General features: G+C 50.5%; 1 protein-coding gene across 1 annotated transcript in view; it reads left to right on the top strand.

Moving 5' to 3' along the window:
• The window catches only part of LOC144932346 (netrin-1-like), a 97,339-nt gene that overhangs the window by 66,922 nt on the left and 9,405 nt on the right, over positions 1-21,012 (top strand). Inside the window, exons 5-6 of the mRNA XM_078856286.1 lie at positions 323-472; positions 2,457-2,507. Of these exons, the coding sequence (XP_078712412.1) occupies positions 323-472; positions 2,457-2,507 (201 nt within the window). The remainder of the gene's footprint in view (positions 1-322; positions 473-2,456; positions 2,508-21,012) is intronic.

Raw genomic sequence — 21,012 nt, 5'->3', positions numbered from 1 at the left:
TGGGCCACAGCTCACTCCACCGCTCGCTCCACCGCTGGGCCACAGCTCGCTTCACAGCTCGCTCCACAGCTCGCTCCACAGCTCGCTCCACCGCTCGCTCCAACGCTCGCTCGACCGCTGGGCCACAGCTCCCTCCACCGCTCGCTCCACCGTTGGGCCACCTGGGAAGCCCTGTTTGCGAATCACGTGTATCTGAGAGCAGCGCCGGCACGGAAGCGTTGGGTTTGTGTCCCGCTTGTGTTTGGTTTGTGCTTAATTTGCGTCTGGTTTGTGTTCGCTTTGGACGTTTGTCCGTGCCCGCCCGTGCCGGCGGGTTGCGCAGCGTGTGACTGCCACCCGGTTGGAGCGGCGGGCAAGACGTGCAACCAGACGACGGGGCAGTGCCCCTGCAAGGATGGCGTCACGGGGAACACGTGCAACCGCTGTGCCAAGGGCTTCCAGCAGAGCCGCTCGCACATCGCGCCCTGCATAAGTACGTGCACACGCGCGCACACGCAAACACACACGCAAACGCACACGTGCACACGCGCGCACACATGCACGTGCACAAACATAAAGAGACAAAGATCCCCCATATTGCCTTAACAGACTGTTGGGGTAAGTGCTGTTAGTGAGCACCTTTTGAAGGGGATGCGTGGCCAGCACCACTCCCTGCCGCCTTTGTCTCCCCAGTGGCAATGTTCACACATCGCACAAGGTACTAATTTGAAGCTGAGTCGGCCTAGGGTTAGGCCCAGGACCAGTTCAGATAATCATCACTGGTGTTGGCCGTGAGCGGGAATCAAACTCGGGTCACTGGGTCCTTAGCACAGTGCATTTAAATTCGGAGACGTTTCTCATGCAGCCGTGGTCTATTATCAAAACTGTGCAGCATACAGCAATAGAGGTCAACACAGCAATACCGGTACCAGATCACGGTACAAAGCGATTTCTTAGCAACAGTGGTAGGTTTCATTACTTAAGATGTTTCCACCAGTTTTTCAAGAAACTCATACAAAACCTCATCCGCTATGTTCTTCAATCTCACAGGGAATAATGTAGATACATATCGTACAATAATAACAACGGAACCCCACTGTCTCATTCTGATGTCACATTCTTAGCGTCTCTGGAGGGTCCCACATTGGAGGTCCTGTGAGCGGTGAGCGGTGCTCGGGACGGTCGCCCTGGTCATCGTTCATCTGGACTTTTAGTGGGAGAATAGCCTCCCAGTCCCGTGGGGATGCAGGAGTTATTGAGGCTGACTTCGTCGGCTTGTCCTGCAGGACGCTTCTTCTTCTTCTGCTGATTAAAGGACTTTAGTATCTGTTTGCGTGCCAAGCAAAACAAGATCTGTCATGGATTGACATTCACAGACAGAAACCCACATCTCTCTTTAATCCCCAATGGTGCAAAGCCCCAGTATATAGGGGTTTTTAAAATTCTAAATTCTTTCCTTATTTGCTCTTGGAATAAAAAAACTACTTGAAATCACTCATGCGTTATGTTACAATAGCAGCTTTAAAGTACAAGGCCAGAGGACCACTTGAACCAAGGCATACTTCATATAATAATAGTTATTTTTGTTATATTACGTAACCTCATTCGTACAAATTGCAAAACTCATTGCAAGACTCAAATGTTTGTAACGCACACATGGGTATAGTATGCATCGAGGCCTTCACACCTCCGATACGTTCGGTGCGAAAGAAGTTCAACATAGATGGGGTAGTAATGGGACACGTTATCGCTTTCATGAAAAGACTAAATTACAGGTGGTTCATTCTAAATGACGGTGGGATGTTGTGCAATCAGCAATGAGTGGATCAATGTAAACAATTCCCAAGCCCCACGATCTCACCTGAGCCGCAACACCGCAGCGCTGGGTCACCGTGGCATGAGCCTCAGCTGGGGCGTGTGGACGCGCTGTGGAGTAATCCGCTGTGTGGTGGACATCCGGCCCGTCCGTGCTGACCTTCCCACCGAGACGATCTGCTGGGTTGTGTCTGCGCTGTGCAGTGCTGGAGGTGATGGTTCATAACTGGGATGCTTCATGCATTCCAGGGTGGAACAGTGGCACATCAGTTCGTGCGTTGCGCTACGAAACCGAGGGATGTGCCAGTATTGGCCAGCGTGGTGAAGTATAGCCAAACAACCCCCATGACTGGGAGACCGTAATCCGGCATGGAAATTAATATTTGTGTATTCTTACTTAAAGTACAGGAAATACTATTCCTCATTGCCTTTGGTTAATGGACTTTTGTGATCAAATATGTACAAATATTTAAGCAAAAAAACTCGTGTGTCAATGTATTTCACCAGACAGTTGTCGTTTTTGCACGGTGAGGACGAGTGTTTAGTGAAGTAGACATCGCTGGCCCCTTGATGTGTGAACATCGCCTGGGCCAGCGGACGGCAACCCGGCGCTCATGGCCACGGTGCTGACGCTCACGTCTGCGTGCGTCTCTCTGCTGCAGAGATCCCCGTGGTTCCGCCCACGAGTCCCACGGTCAGCATCGACTCCACAGGTGAGCGCAACAGGGGCACTACCAGTGGCCCTCACACCAACGCACGGCAACTGACACCAGACATGGACAAACGAAGTGGGGACACTGCTGCCCACCTGGTGTGCAGCGCCCTGTTCCTATCCCATTGCTCTTGATGTAAAGCAGTCAGGGTGATTAATGATACAGAACTTTTGGAATCACTGCAACGGTGGTCAGTCGTCTTCTTATCACTCTTCTATTGCGACGACCACGGTTACCGTTCCCATGAACTTCACTCGTTGATTCCTCCACCGCCATAGGACAGCCACTGTTCATCTTGCCCGCAAAGTGGTGCTCGTTCTATTGGCTCCAGAGGGACAATGGGCTGATTCAACCCCCTCCCCCACCCAAACCAGGGATTGAACTGGCCCGTGAATGAGTATTGTTGAGTGTATGGTACACTGCGTACACGCGGCGCACTCCCAGGCTATGTACCCAAAGAGCCGGCATCGTTTTGCAATCAACATCAGGGGTGCATCAGGAGCGGTGGGCACCCTTGGCCCCCACCGGTAACAGCCGTTGGATAAAATCGCGAGCCACCTGGACCAAGGCTGCGCATCGGCCATAGCAGCTTCGTTCTAACGCGCAAGGGGCGGCCCGCGTCCAGTTCACAACCCACACCGTGGGGAATCATCCCTCTGGGGTCGATGCAATTAGCACCACTTTGTGGAGAAGTCAACAGTGGTTGTGCTAGAAAGATGCCCGCCAAAGGAAAGTGGCTCAGAGCTCTTAAGTGGCAGATGAGAACCGACTCAATATTCATCTGAGGAGGGAATCACTTTGATGAGAAAACAAAAACTCCAAAGGATGGGGCCTAACGCAGGGTTCGGTAAGAGCTGTCCAAGCAGCGTGTTCTGACGTTGTGAGCACGAGAGCGACGCAGCGTTGTTCCGCTTGCGAGGAGCCTCCATGTGCAGAGGACAATTTGCACGTTGGCCCTTGGGACAGAGCGCAGGAATGTCAGGGCACGTCCGAAATGGGAACGGTTTAAACGTGGAGTTAAGAGGCCAGATAAGCTTTCCGGTAATGTCTTCGTAAATGCTGTAATCACAACGTTCGAACGTATGTATGTTGAACTTCTTTCGCACCGTACATGACCAACCATGCTAATCGGCCAGTGTGTCTCTATATGGATGATGGTCGGTGGGCAATTTGACTAAATAGAGAACAATGCCTATGCCTGTTTGGGGTATGAAATGCTACGAAGCAAACAGATCCAATAGCGGTCGTTTATTGCTTAGTTTAACACGTAGCAGGCTTTCGCGACCAATAACATCTATAATACAGGTTTTTTTTGGGTTAGATCGTATAAATATATAAATGTGTCGTTAAACCCGCCACCATCCGACACAGCCAATTAGTCAGGTTTGTCACGTAAACAGAACATGCCAATTCGTTACTAATCTGGCTGTTGCCTGATGAGGCTAGTTGTAATTACTGGCGAAACGTCGTACAGATTGTATATGTTGTGGCTTGGCTCTCCAACACACCGGTGTGCTGTACTAGTAACAAATTGGCCACGTTCTGTTTACGTGACAATCCTTACTAGTTAGCTGTGTCGGGTGGTGGTGGGTTTTAACGACACATTTATATATTTACGCGATCCAAAAAAGTTTTTGGAAGTTTATTACTTAATGTGCGTACGCTAACTTCAGCAGGAGGTGCTGCAGTGGATCCAGGCATCGTGGTCTTCCCCCCCCTCACCCGATTACCCCCCACCCTGCACACCCTTCCTCCTGCTGCTGCCTCTTGTTTTTCTTTAAATTAGCTCTCGATTTCGATCTATTACATCTTATTTCAGACACCGCAAACCACACCGTGCCATCATGTCATTAAAATACCGATAATATCTCTGTTCGGGGTGGGTAGAGTGGAGCGGTGGCACAGCGGTTAGCTCACCGCGATATGACCCCGGCGACCTGAGTTCGATTGCTGGCCGATGCTCAGTGGCGAGCAGTATCCGAACCCGTTGTGGTCTCTTCACCAAAACTGTACTGATCAGGGTGGTGAAGTACGGTCAAATAACCCCGTGAACGACACGGTGTAGGGAGACCGTCATCCAGCAGTGGATTGACAGAGAGGCAGTAAGCCTCTCTGTCAATCGTCTTGGTGCATGCGAGCGAGCGAGCGTCTTGGTGCGTGCCCGGAGTCGGGGACTGATTTGCGTCGAGCGGTTCTGCTCGTTGTTGAAAACCACCCTGCTGGGAAATGTCAGACACAATGTTTCTCTCTCTTCCCTCTCTCTCTCTCTCCCTCTCTGTCTTGGATGGATGGACGCAGTGAACGGATAACATCAGGGGACACTTATTTCTCCCCAGAACAAAACCGTTTCAGTTTCCTATGCTGCTGTTGTCGGTTGAAACGCGGTCTGCTCACTTTGATGATTTGTAAAACAGATAAAGGCGAATTTGGATTTGAGAGTGTACAACTGCGTGAGGCTTGAAGCATCAGGAGCACTTACAAGCAGTGTGATTTGCAGTAAGTTTATTTTTTATGTGTTATCGTTTACCCTGAGGACATAATGTGTCTCTGAACTGTGTTTTTGTTTTATTATGGCTAATTTGTAAGTTGCAGCATGCCATAGGTGAAGCTAGGAATATGTGCAGCGATCTTCCTCTAGACCGGGAATATTTTACTTAGCCATGGAATGAGCAGATGCAATCCCATGACAAACGAGGGATCCCGACAATCTTACAGGATGCCCTGCAGTGATGATATACAGCTAATTTATATTTACATGCCAGAGAATAGATATAGGGGCACTCTGGAGTTCTCGATGCAGGAGTTGTATGTTAGAGTTGGTGGATAGCATGGCTCCCCCTCACTGCATTAGGATTGCTTCATTTTAGAGGCCGACCGAACTGAATTTCTGGTTTCGGCCAAAACCGAAGCCAAAGCCGAAAGTTCAAAATTGACTTTCGGCCGAAACCGAAGCCAAAACCGAAAGCTTAACTACACTTTCGACCGAGACCGAAACAGAAAGGTATATAACCGAAGTTACCGAACACAAGATTTATGAAATATGTCATGATGCAATGCTACTTTAATTAAATAGAAATATATAACTAATCATTCAGAGCCTGCAGTAAGAGTCGCTTAATATAAAATCTTTAGGTGTTTCTTACTTAGTAATTATATCCAAACAAACGAATGTTCTAGTTAAGAAACAACAGTTTTTCCGCATTTAGCCAAACAGGCTGTCGTCTGTTGACCGATCGTATATACAATAGCAGACGATGGTTGCGGCTGTAACCTCGCTTTCAAGCTGCTGCTGCTGCTGCTGACGTGTGTGTGTTTGCAGCCTATCGCATAGGATTGCCTAGCGCCGACTGACTGGCCGATAGGTCTTTGGTTGACGAATTTCGTCCGAAACCTAAACCAGACCGAAAGTTAAAAATGTACTTTCGGCCGAAACTCAAAGTATTACGTGTGGACAGACACACATCACGTGTGTGCTGTGTACGTGTAAATCAACACTCTAACACCCTTGCAAACGAGGTGATCCATCTCAATGGATTTTACAGGGACTGATTATACAACAGTAAGTAAATAGTCATCGCTGAGCACAAATATTTTGACCTGCTTTCATACCTGGTCGGAATCTTGCACTCGACAACTATCAGAAAAATCTACATCTAGAGGTGGAAGTTCTGATTGAGTTGACATGGAATGACCCAATATACATTTATAAATGTGCATAAATTATGCGAATGCAAACCTTGACAAAAATCTTTCGTGACTGCAGGAATTCATATTCTTTGGATCATTCGGTAAAGTCACGTAGATAGGTTCAAAAAGTAAACGAAAACTACGACGTTTCGATCGCAACACAAGCAATCGTCATCAGGTGGAAAAAAAACATTGTCCTGCTGCAAATGCAGCAGGGCAATATCAAGACACATCATGCGCTGTGAATGAGAGTTTCGTGCACGTAGCCGAGTGCAAGGTTTGGCGGCGGGAGTTGATATCAGAGATTCCGCGCCACCGATGATGATGCCAAGCGTTCTGAAGGTACGATTGGTTTCCACTGCGCTTTGGTCTCATCACCACCCAAGAGGTATTGACATGACTCTCGCAAGATTAACGCAAAGTTATTAAACCATTTCTTTTCTGTGCTCCGAATGTGGCTAGAAATAAACACAAATATATATTTAACAGGCGTCGTCGCTATACTGACTTTGGCAGCAGCCGGAGAACGTTGGTACCTGTGGCGAATCACTTGCGGTGGCGATCCGTGCCACTCCTGTTGGACATCTGTGAAAAATAGATTTTAAAGCTCATTAGATTCCTCGACGCTTCCTACTTGGCGACCGAGTGGTAAAGTCGCGTCTTTGTTCTTCAGATTTACGTTTTCCCAGGGATGAATTTTCACAAGATATGCAATCATTTCTTAATGCACATCCTCGAGTAAACAAAACACATTTAAAAACAATTTCAGGTGCACATTTCAAGAGTAGATTAAAACCATCGCCGTGAATTTTACAAGGCTGAGAATGAGTGGATGTGTGTTGTTGCCTCTGATGGGGCGCGACGTCGTTCAGGGCAAAGCCTCGACTTGCCAGTGGTGGCACGAAGAGAGAGAGAGACACACTCCCGATGCCTTCCCGACATCCAGAACCAAACTAGTGTCCCCAGCGTGAACCTGAACGTCGCCCTGCTTCAACATTCGTAGATTCGGAGTATTCCCTGTCAACTCGTTGTGAATGTCCGCGTTAGGTATTTTAGTCCGTCCTGCGTGTGTTTGTGAGGACGTGCGTGAGAGTGAATACGTGGGAGTGTGTACACAGACTCGTTTGCGTGTACAATCCTCGGGCTTGTGTTTGCTCGAGTGCATATGTGCAAGCGAGAGTGTGTGTGCGGAGCGGTAGTGTAGCCGTTAGCGGTTAGCGCGCTGCGCTATGAACCCGGCGACCCGGGTTCGATTTCCGCTCACGGCCAACACCAGTGACGATTATCTGAACCGGTCCTGGGCGGTCGGGCGTGGTGCTGGCCACCCACTCCCTCCTGTGCCGTTCCGGCATTTATAGGTGCTCACTGACAGCACTTGCCCTTACAGTCTCTTAAGGCTATATGGGAGGTCTTTGTCTTTGTAGGGTAGTGCTGTGGTTCGCACTCCACTGCCCTATGAACCCGGCTACCCGAGTGTTTCCTGCTCACACGCAACATCAGCGGCGAATATATGAACCGGTCCTGAGCTCTCCCTTATGTCGACCCATCGATACGGTGTGTAAAACATCACCACTAGAAAGACAAAGGTGGCCGGGCGTGGTCCTTGCCACACCCACACCCCTGCGCCTTCATAGGTGCTCGCTAACCGCAATTGCCCCAACAGTCCGTGTCGGCTTTTCGCAGGTTATTTGTCTTTGTGCTGTTATTGTGTGTGTGTCTGTGTGTACTCGTGTGCGTGTGACTGAGAGCTAAGCGATGAAGAAAGCTCCATTGTCGAAGCGGTTGCTTGTGGGAGGGGAGTCTTGTGAAGTGGCTCAATGCTGACATTTACAAGAGTCGCCCTCACTGAAAGGAGCAGGTGTTAAAAAGCCAGAGTCTGCCCCCCCCGCGCCACCTCCCTCACGAGTGAATTGCCCGAGGCTCTCAGTATTGCGTGATGATCGATTCCTTTCTTGTGATCCGTGCATTTCTTTTTTTTTTGCCAAACCAACGGACAAATTGTAAAATGTCAATTCGTACGAAGTGCGCCAGCTTCTGATGAATGATGGACGCTGGGCCGCTAATGGGCTTGGGGACGTTTGCTCGTTTGCAGGCGTTTCCCTCTCTGCTGTTGCCGCTGCTGCCGCCGCTGTTGCGCCGCGCGCTTCCGCACGGTCGCGGGAATAGAAGCAGGCAGAGCGTGGCGCGAGCGCACAGGGGACGCTGAACCGGAGGAGACGTTCCAAGCATCTCGACGGTGTTTATACCACTCGAGCGGCTCACTGATTATGTTGCGATGCTCATCAAGGCCATTGCCATTACTTCGTGAGCAGTCAAAGTGGAAGTGATTTTCTGCTCACGTGAGGTATTGAGGTATTGATGCTCATCTGTATACAGCCGTGCAGTGCAGTGGTGGGAATTCTGTATTGGTATGACAACTGTGATTAAACCTTCCTACATAAAGTGGTACAAATTTGATTGACCCCCGGAGATACAATGGGTTGAGAGCCCCCCCTCCCCCCCCCCACCAGGATTTGAACTCGCAACCTTCCGGCTGCAAACTGCTCGCTTTACCGCTGAGCCACCTGTTCAAATTATGATACTTTGTAAGAATGTACAAAATTACATTTAGCGCTTTACTGTTTGTCAACCACAGCTCTGCACAGCTAGGCCAGGTGGTGCCTTTTAGGAAAAATGGTTTATTGAGGACTTAGTTCTTTAAAAAAAACTTCCACCGTAAGAATATAGCATGCTTTTGTGGTTGGCAAATGCCTTCCAGGTATACTCAAGCAACATCTAGCAACAAAACTATTCCGCTTAAAACGTGAAATCATAACAGAAGCAGGCCATGTACTGTGTCAACATTTTAAGAGTCTGTAATTGTAACATTTCTGAAAGAGCACAAAGTTATTAACATTCCGGGCCCTTTTAGACATTTATCAAACCCGGCGTGGGTGATGGTGACTGCTCGTAGAAGTGCGTAATTACGTGGCGTGACGGCAATTTACAAACTCTTCCTGCCACACACGCAGTTACCAGGCTACAAAAGGAAAATAAATAACAAAAAAAACTCAACACATACGTCAACAACACTGCGGGCATTCATTTTGTTTTGTACAATAGGGAACGTTTTGGGCAATGGCTTCTTCCAGGCATCCGCAATGCAAAATATTACCTGCAAATTATTAATTTGGGATCATATAGACGGCAGCAACATCGTCCCCCTACTGAAAATACACTTGGTAGGACCCTCCTGTAAAATAGTATTGAGACTCACCGAAACCTCCCTGGGTAATTGAGCGTTATCATAACAATTGTGAATTCTACTAAATCGAGTGCCTTTTGAGTACCTGATGCAAATACATCTTTGTTCCCCTCCCTACGGCATTCAGTAAATAGCTCTGTTAAATTACCGAGGAGATAAGATTCCCACCCAAAGTAAGATGACAATCTATCCCAAGTGAACGCGCGTGGCGATGAGAACGACCGGTAACCCGATTCCAAACTCAGACTCCACAGTTGCCCTCGACAGTCGCAGAGTAGAAACACGACGCTGGAGTTGAATGAAAGTGACCGTCGGTAGAAATTGTCACTTGTGTTTTTGTTTTGGAAAGCGTGTGATTTGCCAACAGGGAGTAATTTTAAGAAAAGGCAATTATAAAATACTTCTTCTGAGGCGCAGTAGTCGTTTACACAAACAAGGTCACGCGTCCTATGATGATGAATGCATAGGGATTTTTTTTAAACGAGAAAATAAATTGTCATTTTCAAATAATGGGTGTGCTTTTGCCTGCGTCAGTGTATTTTATCTATGTTTCATTATTCAAAACCAGAAGAGAATTCAATCAGATAGGGGAATGACTTTCATTGCCAAGTAGAACGGTTTATCAGATCCTAAACAGCCTTCATGGGTGTTTCAGTTAGCTTCATCACCATCAGCCATGTTCAATCCACTGGTGGATGAAGGGCCTCCCCCAGCCACCGCCACCTCTCACGATCTTGCGATTCAACATTCCATCTGCGAGGTGGATGTATTTCTCTCTTATGCATCCCAATGCTCAGCTGCCGATCCGCTATTATTCTTGACCATTGCCCATCGTCCCTTCTAGCCGTGCCCTTCCAAAGCCCACTCACTTTTCTTATGAGTTTGGATGATGTCATTGATCTGCGTGTGTTCTCTAGTCGAAAGGCTCATTTTTTCATCTTTCCATGTAACTCCAAGAGTGCGTCTCTCCGTGCTGCTTTGCACACTTTTCAAGTTTCGTTTTGTATTTTTCGACCGTGTTTGTGAACCGTATGTCATAGCATGTCGCAGTACGCGCATTGGTTTAACACTTTCCTCTTTGGGGACATTGCTATTTAACTTTTCATTATTAAGTTCAGTGCTCAAATCGCATTCCAACCCGCTCGTTTGCGTGTGCAGACTGTTGGTGCCACATGGCCAGCCTGATGGCTGCTTGTCTCGACACTAACCGCGTGGTTTACCCTGCCTGCTCATTGCCGCAAAGATATGCCAATACATGTATTTCCTACAATACTTTTCGTCCAAGGGGGGCCTTGAGATTCAGTGGACTTTCAATTAAAAAAAAAACCCAAATTGCTTACAAAGCAAACATTTGTCCGCTGAGCTATGCTCATGGAAAAATGTTCTCGATATTTGCAAAGCCACTGGCAACCGCACAAATGCAATGAAAATCGGTGTCCACTCATAGTTGGTCTCACACCTGTGGGCATAATGTGAATGATGGCAAATAGCTCCAGAGAAGTGATTTTTTTTTCGGACGGCAGCTGTGATTGCTGGCCATGCGCCAGAGGCAGGCTCGGTCAATCGGAATTAACAAAATTTCTCTACCAACTTTGTTTCTGAGCCGTGCCTGGCTCAAAGGAGGCGTGACTTGTCAATTACTCTCACGAGGAGGTCTGACTCAAAGGGAAAATGTTCTGCTTAGCACCCATCATCGTCCATCCACTGCTGGATTAATGCCTTGCCAAGCGATCGCCATCTCTCATGGTTCTGCGATGCCACACTCCATATAGCTCCTGCAACACGAGCTGATCTCCATCTCCGTGGGCGTGTTCCCTCCTTTGGCTGCTACTCCGTCATGATCCTTGACCATGATCCTTCTCGCCCTGACGCGTCTTTCCCAAGTCCACTTTCATTCCTGCACAGCCAGCAATGTCTCGAACTTGCGATTGTTCTCCAATCCACGTCCCTCTTTCTGTCTCCCAGCGTAATCCCAATTCTTTACACACTTCTCAGTGTATGCTCCAGTTTATTTGCCAGTGTGCATGCAACCAATCCACGTGTGATAGGAGGTGAAACACATACACGAGCTCTAACGTACACGAACACAAATTGACTGGTGGTGGTGCCGTGTGCACTGTGCCATGAACCGCCGGCCCGAGTTGACCATTGTGGTGAAGTATGCATTGGATTGGCAAGTTGGCTGCACATTGTTATTGTATCTGTATGCTATTGTGTAATATTGTTGTAAACTATTATTGTATACCATTGTTATTATCGTGGCACAAATATGGAGGTTGTCATCAGATAGAACCTTAGACGGCTGATGGTAATAAATCTTCCGCTGAGTGGAGTGCATGTGTGGGCAAATTTGACCCGTGGTAGCAAAGGGCAGATATTGCACTGGCCACATCCTGGCGCGGCTAATCTCGCTGTAACCGCTGGCTGACCGCGAGGCTGCCGCGCGCTGCCCACCACGGGCGCGAGGTGCGACAGCGCGTGGCCTCCCGCCGGCTCATTAACGCCGTTTCAAATATTACGCCAACTAAGGAGATTTCCCTCCTTTCTTGTTAACGACGTTAACACCAAACAGGTGGCGGTGTTTCCTGCCGCGCGGGCACGGCCCGATCAAGTATTCCGCGATGCCTTGAAATCGTGAACAGTGTGGCCGGCGTGTAATTGTTCTGTAGACGAGTACTGCTAATTAAGAGTTCCTGATCTTTGATTTGAGAGGCATGGGCAGGCTTAGATAATAGAGTGTAGGCACAGTCAGATTGATTCATTGCCCATCGATCACTAATTCACTGCAGTCAGTCGTCTCCTTATCACTCTTCTATTGCTACTTCCATGGTTACTGTTCCCGTGAACTTCACTCGTTGATTCCTGCACCGATGCTGAGGATTCGGACTACCAGACAGGGACTGTGTCGTCTCATCCACGCTGTGTCCAACCACCGCACTGCAGCTCGCAACAACACAGCCACTCACGCACTCACCCACCGCACTCACCGCACTGCAGCTCATAACAGCACAGCCACTCACGCACTCACCCACGCACTCACCCACCACACTCACCGCACTGCAGCTCATAACAACACAGCCAATCACGCACTCACCCACCGCACTCACCGCACTGCAGCTCATAACAACACAGCCACCCACACACTCACCCACTCACCGCACTGCAGCTCGTAACAACAGAGCCACTCACGCACTCACCCACGCACTCACCGCACTCACCGCACTGCAGCTCGCAACAACACAACCACTCACGCACTCACCCACGCACTCACCCACGCACTCACGCACTCACCGCACTCACCGCACTGCAGCACGCAACAACACAGCCACTCACGCACTCACTCACGCACTCACCCACGCACTCACCCACTCACCGCACTCCCCGCACTGCAGCTCGTAACAACACAGCCACTCACGCACTCACTCACCCATGCACTCACCCACTCACCGCACTGCAGAACGCAACAACACAGCCACTCACCCACGCACACACCCACGCACTCACCCACGCACACACCCACGCACTCACCCACTCACTCACCGCACTCACCGCACTGCAGCTCGCAACAACACAGCCACTCACGCACTCACGCACTCACCGCACTCACCGCACTGCAGCTCGCAACAACACAGCCACTCACGCACTCACGCACTCACGCACTCACCGCACTGCAGCTCGCAACAACACAGCCACTCACGCACTCACCGCACTCACCGCACTGCAGCTCGTAACAACACAGCCACTCACGCACTCACCCACTCACCGCACTCACCGCACTGCAGCTCGCAACAACACAGCCACTCACGCACTCACGCACTCACCGCACTCACCGCACTGCAGCTCGCAACAACACAGCCACTCACGCACTCACGCACTCACGCACTCACCGCACTCACCGCACTGCAGCTCGTAACAACACAGCCACTCACGCACTCACCGCACTGCAGCTCGCAACAACACAGCCACTCACGCACTCACGCACTCACCGCACTCACCGCACTGCAGCTCGCAACAACACAGCCACTCACGCACTCACCGCACTCACCGCACTGCAGCTCGCAACAACACAGCCACTCACGCACTCACGCACTCACCGCACTCACCGCACTGCAGCTCGCAACAACACAGCCACTCACGCACTCACGCACTCACCGCACTCACCGCACTGCAGCTCGCAACAACACAGCCACTCACGCACTCACGCACTCACCCACTCACCCACTCACCGCACTGCAGCTCGCAACAACACAGCCACTCACGTACTCACCCACGCACACACCCACGCACTCACCCACGCACTCACCCACGCACTCACCCACGCACTCACCCACGCACTCACCCACGCACTCACCGCACTCACCGCACTGCAGCTCGTAACAACACAGCCACCCACGCACTCACCCACGCACACACCCACGCACTCACCCACGCACTCACCCACGCACTCACCCACGCACTCACCGCACTGCAGCTCGCAACAACACAGCCACTCACGCACTCACCCACGCACTCACCCACGCACTCACCGCACTCACCCACGCACTCACCGCACTGCAGCTCGCAACAACACAGCCACTCACGCACTCACTCACGCACTCACTCACGCACTCACTCACGCACTCACTCACGCACTCACCCACGCACACACCCACTCACCGCACTGCAGCTCGCAATAACACAGCCACTCACGCACTCACTCACGCACTCACCCACGCACTCACCCACGCACTCACCCACTCACCGTACTCACCGCACTGCAGCTCGCAATAACACAGCCACCCACGCACTCACCCACGCACACACCCACGCACTCACCCACGCACTCACCCACGCACTCACCCACTCACCGCACTGTAGCTCGCAACAAGACAGCCACTCACGCACTCACCCACGCACTCACCCACGCACTCACCCACGCACTCACCCACGCACTCACCCACGCACTCACCCACGCACACACCCACGCACTCACCCACGCACTCACCCACGCACTCACCCACTCACCGCACTGTAGCTCGCAACAAGACAGCCACTCACGCACTCACCCACGCACTCACCCACGCACTCACCCACTCACCGCACTGCAGCTCGTAACAACACAGCCACCCACGCACTCACCCACGCACTCACCCACGCACTCACCCACGCACTCACCCACGCACTCACCCACGCACTCACCCACGCACTCACCCACGCACTCACCCACTCACCGCACTGCAGCTCACCGCACTTATCTTTCTGGTTCTTCCCTCGCACCGCTCCACTTGGGAATTCCCTCCTCCCGTCGTCTCTCTTCCCCAAGCGCGTACAGTAACAACTTTGCTCAATTCACGAGATGTGTTAGACTCGGTTACAACTCTGGACCGGTAATGGGTTGTGTAAGAAATACTCTTTTTTTAATGTGGAGAGATGGATATGGGAAGACGACGTGTGGCTTGATTCTTTATTTTGTCACGACAACCTTGATTGGTTGCTAGCTGCTTTACGTTCATAACTTTTGGGCCCTGTGCTAAGCAACTGTGTAAAAATTAAATTCTGTGCTCAGATTATTTGTGCTGAACCAATACTGCTGCACTTATGAAGGCCGTGTGGCTGATGAGATGTTTAACAAATAATATATTTGATTTGGAGGGATGGATGTGCGATGGAGGCGAGTTGCCTTCCCATTCATCATGTCACTTGTAAACATTGATCATTTACGAGTACAAATTAAATTCTATACAGCTGTTTATTCAGATGAGAGGCCGTTGACGTTAATTATCTGCCAAGGGAGACCCTAATACCGACAGCTCAGTTCACAGTAGGGCTGAACTATTTGGGGAAAATATCTAATTGCGATTTTTCTGACATATTGCGATTTGGTTTGCAATTAAATTGTTTAAAGTCAAGCTTCAGTTCAATATTCACTGTGTGATAGATTTAAAACATGCGATGGAGCATTACCACATGATACCATAAACATATGAACTGCTCTATAAATTATAATGCAAGGATGATACTTTAAAAGATATGAATTGCTTCCAAACATGTTTATTAATTTTTTTAAATCAAACATAGAACAATTGACAAATTTCGTGACTGCAGGAATTCACCGAAGGACCCAAAGAATAGAACAATTGTTAAGTTAAATAAATAGATTCATAATAAAAATAAAACAATTCCAACAACAAAGTAATAGGACTTTTCAAATCGCAAAAATCTCAGCCTTTGCGATTAGCGAATCGCATTTTTCTAATTGCGATTTCGATTTGAAATCGATTAATCGTTCAGCCCTAGTTCACAGTGCCCAGAATGTTGACATCAGCGTGGTACGGAGAGATGAGATCGGCTCTGACGCAGCAGCCAGAGATGGCGAGAGATGGGCCCTGCTTGAGGAGGCCTTCATCCAGCCGTGGCTCAACCGTGAATGATGCCGCGAGTGCAGCGGTCAGCGCCACGGGCGGCCACTGCCGCGTGTGCAGGTGCTCCCCTCACGCGCCTGATAGTGCAGCACGTGTTTCAGCTGCCGCCTGGAAATTTTTGACGAAACCTCTCCTTTGGCGATAATGCACTCGGCGATCTAGAATTCAAAATGAAAAGTCAAAGTGATGTCCCCATGGCATTGAGCTCGGGTGATGGCCGTCTTCTGTTTACAGCGCTGAGCCAGTGCGGGAAATTGCAAATTCCTATGACAAAGGGTTAGTCCATCTATAGGATAACTACTGTTGACTTGTCAACATCGTGATGCTTGTGTTATTAACCCCGTAGTTTATGCGTGATTATGATTGGACCTCACAAGCTATAGATGACAAGCTGTGTACTCTACCACTCTGCCGCCATCCACAGCGCATAAAGAATTGTGTTCATATCATTATGTAACGATCACGGTAAAAGTATCCTTTTCATGACATGTTTTTTTTAATCAGCACTTGACCAATTCCATTAAAATAACAAATAGTTTTGAGCCCCTTGTCCACTCCTGGATGGAGAGATCATTGTGGCTTTCGGTCATGGAGGTTGTTTGACTTCACCACGCTGTCCAATTCAGGTTGGTGAAGGGGATCACCAGGACCTCTTCAGATATCAAGCTCCAACGTTGTTAGCCACAGCCAAGAATACAACTCAGGACCGAGTCCGTAGCAAAGTGCCCAAACCCCTGCGCCACTGCTGAATTTCATTCAATGCTGTTTGAGCCAGTGCATGTGCCTTGCGTGGATCAGAAACGCGTTCACTGCCAGTGACTGTGGTGTAAGCTGAGAAGGCTGTAAGACGTGTGGAGCAGTGCACACCTGGGGGATGATTACACCGAGAGACGGGAAGCAGAACACGCGGGTTGGAGAACATACGCAAGTCAGAGGCGTCACGTTGGCTGTTGCGAAAATAAATTGGAGTTGCGCAGGACGTGTCGTGGTTAGCAGGGACGATGACCACTGGAAATTGAGTGTCGCTTCACCCCTCTCTTGATCGACTGCGCCGCCCATAACATTCGCAAGCAGCAAACGTCTCTGCGTTGACGATCACTCCGGTTGTAATTGTGAGCTGAGCGCTGGCTCGGGCCAGTAGCATGGGTAAGCGTCCCCAATGTGAGCACCGGAACGGAAGCGCAGACGGGCGTCTAGACAGGCCACCCGTTCAACGGGACGGGCGGGCGGGGAGCACTGGGAGGGAGGGAGGGAGGGGGGCATGGCCGGGGGGTGAGCATTTGTGGGGTATAAAAGAAGTTTGAATGCAGCAGGAGCAGCGTGCGGTGTGCGTCGGTAGTTGATTACGGCCGTGACACTCGTCGCGCTGTGCTCGCCGCTCACTCGGGAGGGGTGTCATTGTTATCGTGATGGTGTTATTCGTATTACTTCACTTGTTCAACCAGGAAGACCTCACTGAGTCTCGATAATCTTTTGCAGGAGGGGTCCTGCCATGTTTTCCGAGTGGTGGTCGGTGATTGCTGTGGTTTTTTTTGGTCTCCCAAATTTTTGGAATTGTATCACGGGACCTTAAACATCCACTGCAAAGCAGATGGGGGCACCGTATTTCATGGTTACTACACGCCCAGTGTTAATCGGGGCGGCCTGCCGGGTTGAAGCGTAAACCTCCGTAGCAGCCGGCGAACGCGCTCCCGCTGGGCCATGCTGACGCCCCTGAATAACGACGAGGCGGGCGCCTTCACAGATGTGTTCCGTCGAACCCGCTCCTGTCTTCCTCCGTGTGTGTACTTCAAGAATCTGCTCGAATTTCTACAATGAAGCACAGGCGTAGCGTGAACATCGGGATATTTATGGAATAAGCGTTAGTCTGACTTTTTTTAACCAGATGAGAACTCGGCAGGCCGGGATGAGTCTCATTCGGATGTCATGAAGACTTACACGGTGTGAATTGGGCCGAGTGTTGCCACGCCGTTTCCACTGCAGAACAAACGCAGGCATATTTCTAAGTCAGCACGAGGTCTATCAAAGCTATATGCGACTCCGGCACAAGATCTCATGACGAAGCCATCCCCGCCACTCGAACACAGATGCGGCCAAATACCCAGACAGGTGGCAAGCCGAGGCGTGGACATTTGTATTCGCTGTCCCGTACTTGTGCAGCTTTGTGTCTCCTCACCCGCACCGCGCTCCCACCTCTCTCAGCCGGCCTCTCGAATCAGCGGCCCCGATAGCTGCGCGCGGTCGAACGCGTGGGGTGGCCTGTGTGCCCCTCGTCCCATTTCCCCGTGGACGGGAGAGACGGAGACAGAAGAAGAGTTACATAAAACGCCCTATTCGCCAGGGTTTTAAATCGGTCAGAGTCATTTCCCTTCGCAGCCACTTCATAGCGCGAATCGTGTTACCGAGCAGGAAATCATTCCGCTGCTCACGTGCCAGCGCCCGATAAAGCAATGGATCCAGGCTGCAGCAAGCAATCCAGCAATTTGTTCTTATCACCAGACGCAAATTGTCTCCAGCTGGGGACGGAAAGATTAGGCAGGAAATCAAAGACCCAACCGGCTCTGCCTTTGAAAATGGGCGCCGTCGGAGGGGAGCTGGCGAGCGAGAGGCTGTCGCGTCAATCAGGGCGACAAAGAGGAGAATGAGGCGCTGATAAAACGATGGCACTTTCACTTCCCGGGGTTTTAGGATTTAAAGGAGAATCAACTGCCTCAGGGAAAAAAAGGATTTGGAATCGCTGAGCCCCGAGGGGCTTGGATGGTTCATTGGACCCTGAAAGTAAAAAAAAACTCTCGCTTCTGGCACTTTCTTCCCCTTCATTCTTCCCTCCTTAAAGAAGAAAAAACAAAACCGCGCAGAGTTGATTTTGCCCGGTCTCTGTTTCCACCCCAGTGCAATTTAGATGAAATGGAAATGTTTACGCTTAAAGTCTCGCCTTATTTCCCGTAATTCCAAAAAAGCGTTGCAGTGTTTCGGCGATGTTTGAGAGCGCCATCTCTGCTGCTGCTGCTGCTGCTGGCTTAAGAGACAAATATGTACGCCTAAAAGTTTCATGAAACAACCTAACAAGGCAAGCAAATGGGATGTTTTTTTTTCTTCCTTTCTGGCAGAGAGGCAAACATAGCCCTGTGCCCACCCACATACTTAAACACTTAGGGTTGGTGGGGCCGGCTAATGAGCGCAGAGGGTTTCAAGTAGAGCAGCCGACTCGCCACCTGCTCAAGGGGGGAGGCAGTGATTTGTTACCTCGCTCCACAGGCCGTGTAACTGGACTCTCGCCTGCAAAAGGCCAAGACATAACTCTTACACAATTACCTCCCGGCTGTTTCTATTGGTTCCAGAAGGCATCCTCTGGCTTTGCCCGACGACTGCCGAGGAAACCTTTACACCCCCCGCAAACCGCTTGCTTAACCGCGGTCATGGCGTCGCTGGGTTGCGCTGTCGTCGGCACGCTTCGATGATTACGCAGCTCGCCCTAATGAACCACCTGCTGCGCTGAATGTTTTTAGCTCTCGCCGGCTTCAAAACAAAAACACCGGGCCGCCCGTGATTTTTTTTGGGGGGTAACCACCCCAGATCAATCGGCCCGTATTCAGGACGTGTAATCATGATACAAATAATAATAACAACGCATACAATGTTTGCTAAGAGGGCGCCCATCGCGCACTCTCCCCAGGGCCGGCTGATGGATGGCCGGTCGCTGCACCTGCTCGCAGAAGGGCAAATGTTAAGTTGCGCGAAAAACAATCAACACGGTTATTTATAAACCAGCGGAGCGGGCTCACGGCACCCGCGGCACTTCTGAAATGGCTCGGGGGAAGCTGGGGGGGGGTGGGGGGTTGGCAAGGGGGGGCGACGGTCAGAGCGACGAGTGAGACTGGTGGCAGCGCCGATGGGTTTGTAACATTCCAGGTGTGCGCGCGCGCCAGCGGTTACTTATGACGAGCGTGGTGGTGGGGGGGGGGACAGCCCGATCTGTGGTGCGGGGCCGTGAGAGTCACGCGGGAGCCACGCAGACTCTGAGTTTCTCCTCCCCGCGTGAACGCAGGCGTGGCGGAGGGCACCTCGCGTCGCCATGCCAACGGGCTCACGGTGGATTCTATTGGAATGTTCAGGCAGTTCACGAGGGATTGTTGGTTCAGGCAAGTCTGACTCTGCTGATGAGATGTTGAATGCTGAAACATGGTCCAGAGTTTCCTTTGTGTTGAACCAATGCTGCTGAAATTATTCATTTACAGAAGGCCTTGTGGATGATGGAATGTGTGAGCAATATTTTGTATGTTCACGTAGAGAGACAGATATGACGAGGTGTATTGTCTGCTTATTCATGGTGTTGCTCATATTCTCCACAATGGTGCTCGAGATCATTCTGCGTGATTGTTGTGTTCCATTGGTCTTCGGGAGCACCACAGTAGGGCCTAATGACGCCACCAGAGAGATGACGCGGCACGCCTAGCGCGCCCTTAAATCGCGATCATCACAGTCGCCATCGGAGGGAACTCTTGGGCGGTCAGGAAACACAATCGACGAATGCCACGGGAATAGAACAGATGGAGGTACCGCTACGACTGCAGTGCGTTAGTGGGACTCGCTCAGTTCGTACTGTGGCGCGGGCTGTAGGTGGTACATGAGAAACGGACTCTTGAATCTGCGTGTGCGGGACGTTCTGCGTTCCCTGGTGACTCCGAGTGTCTCCTCCACGCAAGCCAGACACTCGTACAATCGCGTCTCATGACTTCGAGGCTTTCCAAGAGGGGAGACCATCCTCATTGATAATTGTATTTACTGTTACTGTACTTTAAGTCCGTAGCAGCCATTGCCAATCCCAATGCTGATAGAAGACCTCGCAATATCAACACCACCCCAGTCAACACCACCGATCGCCCTCTCTGTGGTTGTGCACTGCATACATAATCAATCACCATGCTCAAAGCAATGCCCCCATCGTACAACTAATGTGGCTCGTACAAGTGCGGTGGGCTTGGGCAGGACACGTCACGGCTGGTAGGGGCGATGACCGATGGTCAAGAATAATGACGGAGCAGCAGCAGCCAAGGAATGGAACGCGTCCTAGAGGACGGGCACTGAGGAGATGGAGCAAAGAGAGCAACTCATGTGCAGTGGGTGCTGGATGGATTGTTACATCATGAGATAGCGATAGGTGTCTTGGGGA

This window comes from Lampetra fluviatilis, chromosome 5 (genome assembly GCF_964198595.1).
Source record: "Lampetra fluviatilis chromosome 5, kcLamFluv1.1, whole genome shotgun sequence".
NCBI lineage: Eukaryota > Metazoa > Chordata > Hyperoartia > Petromyzontiformes > Petromyzontidae > Lampetra > Lampetra fluviatilis.
The sequence above is the reverse complement of the archived record's forward strand: the minus strand, read 5'-3'. Positions and strand labels throughout refer to the sequence as shown.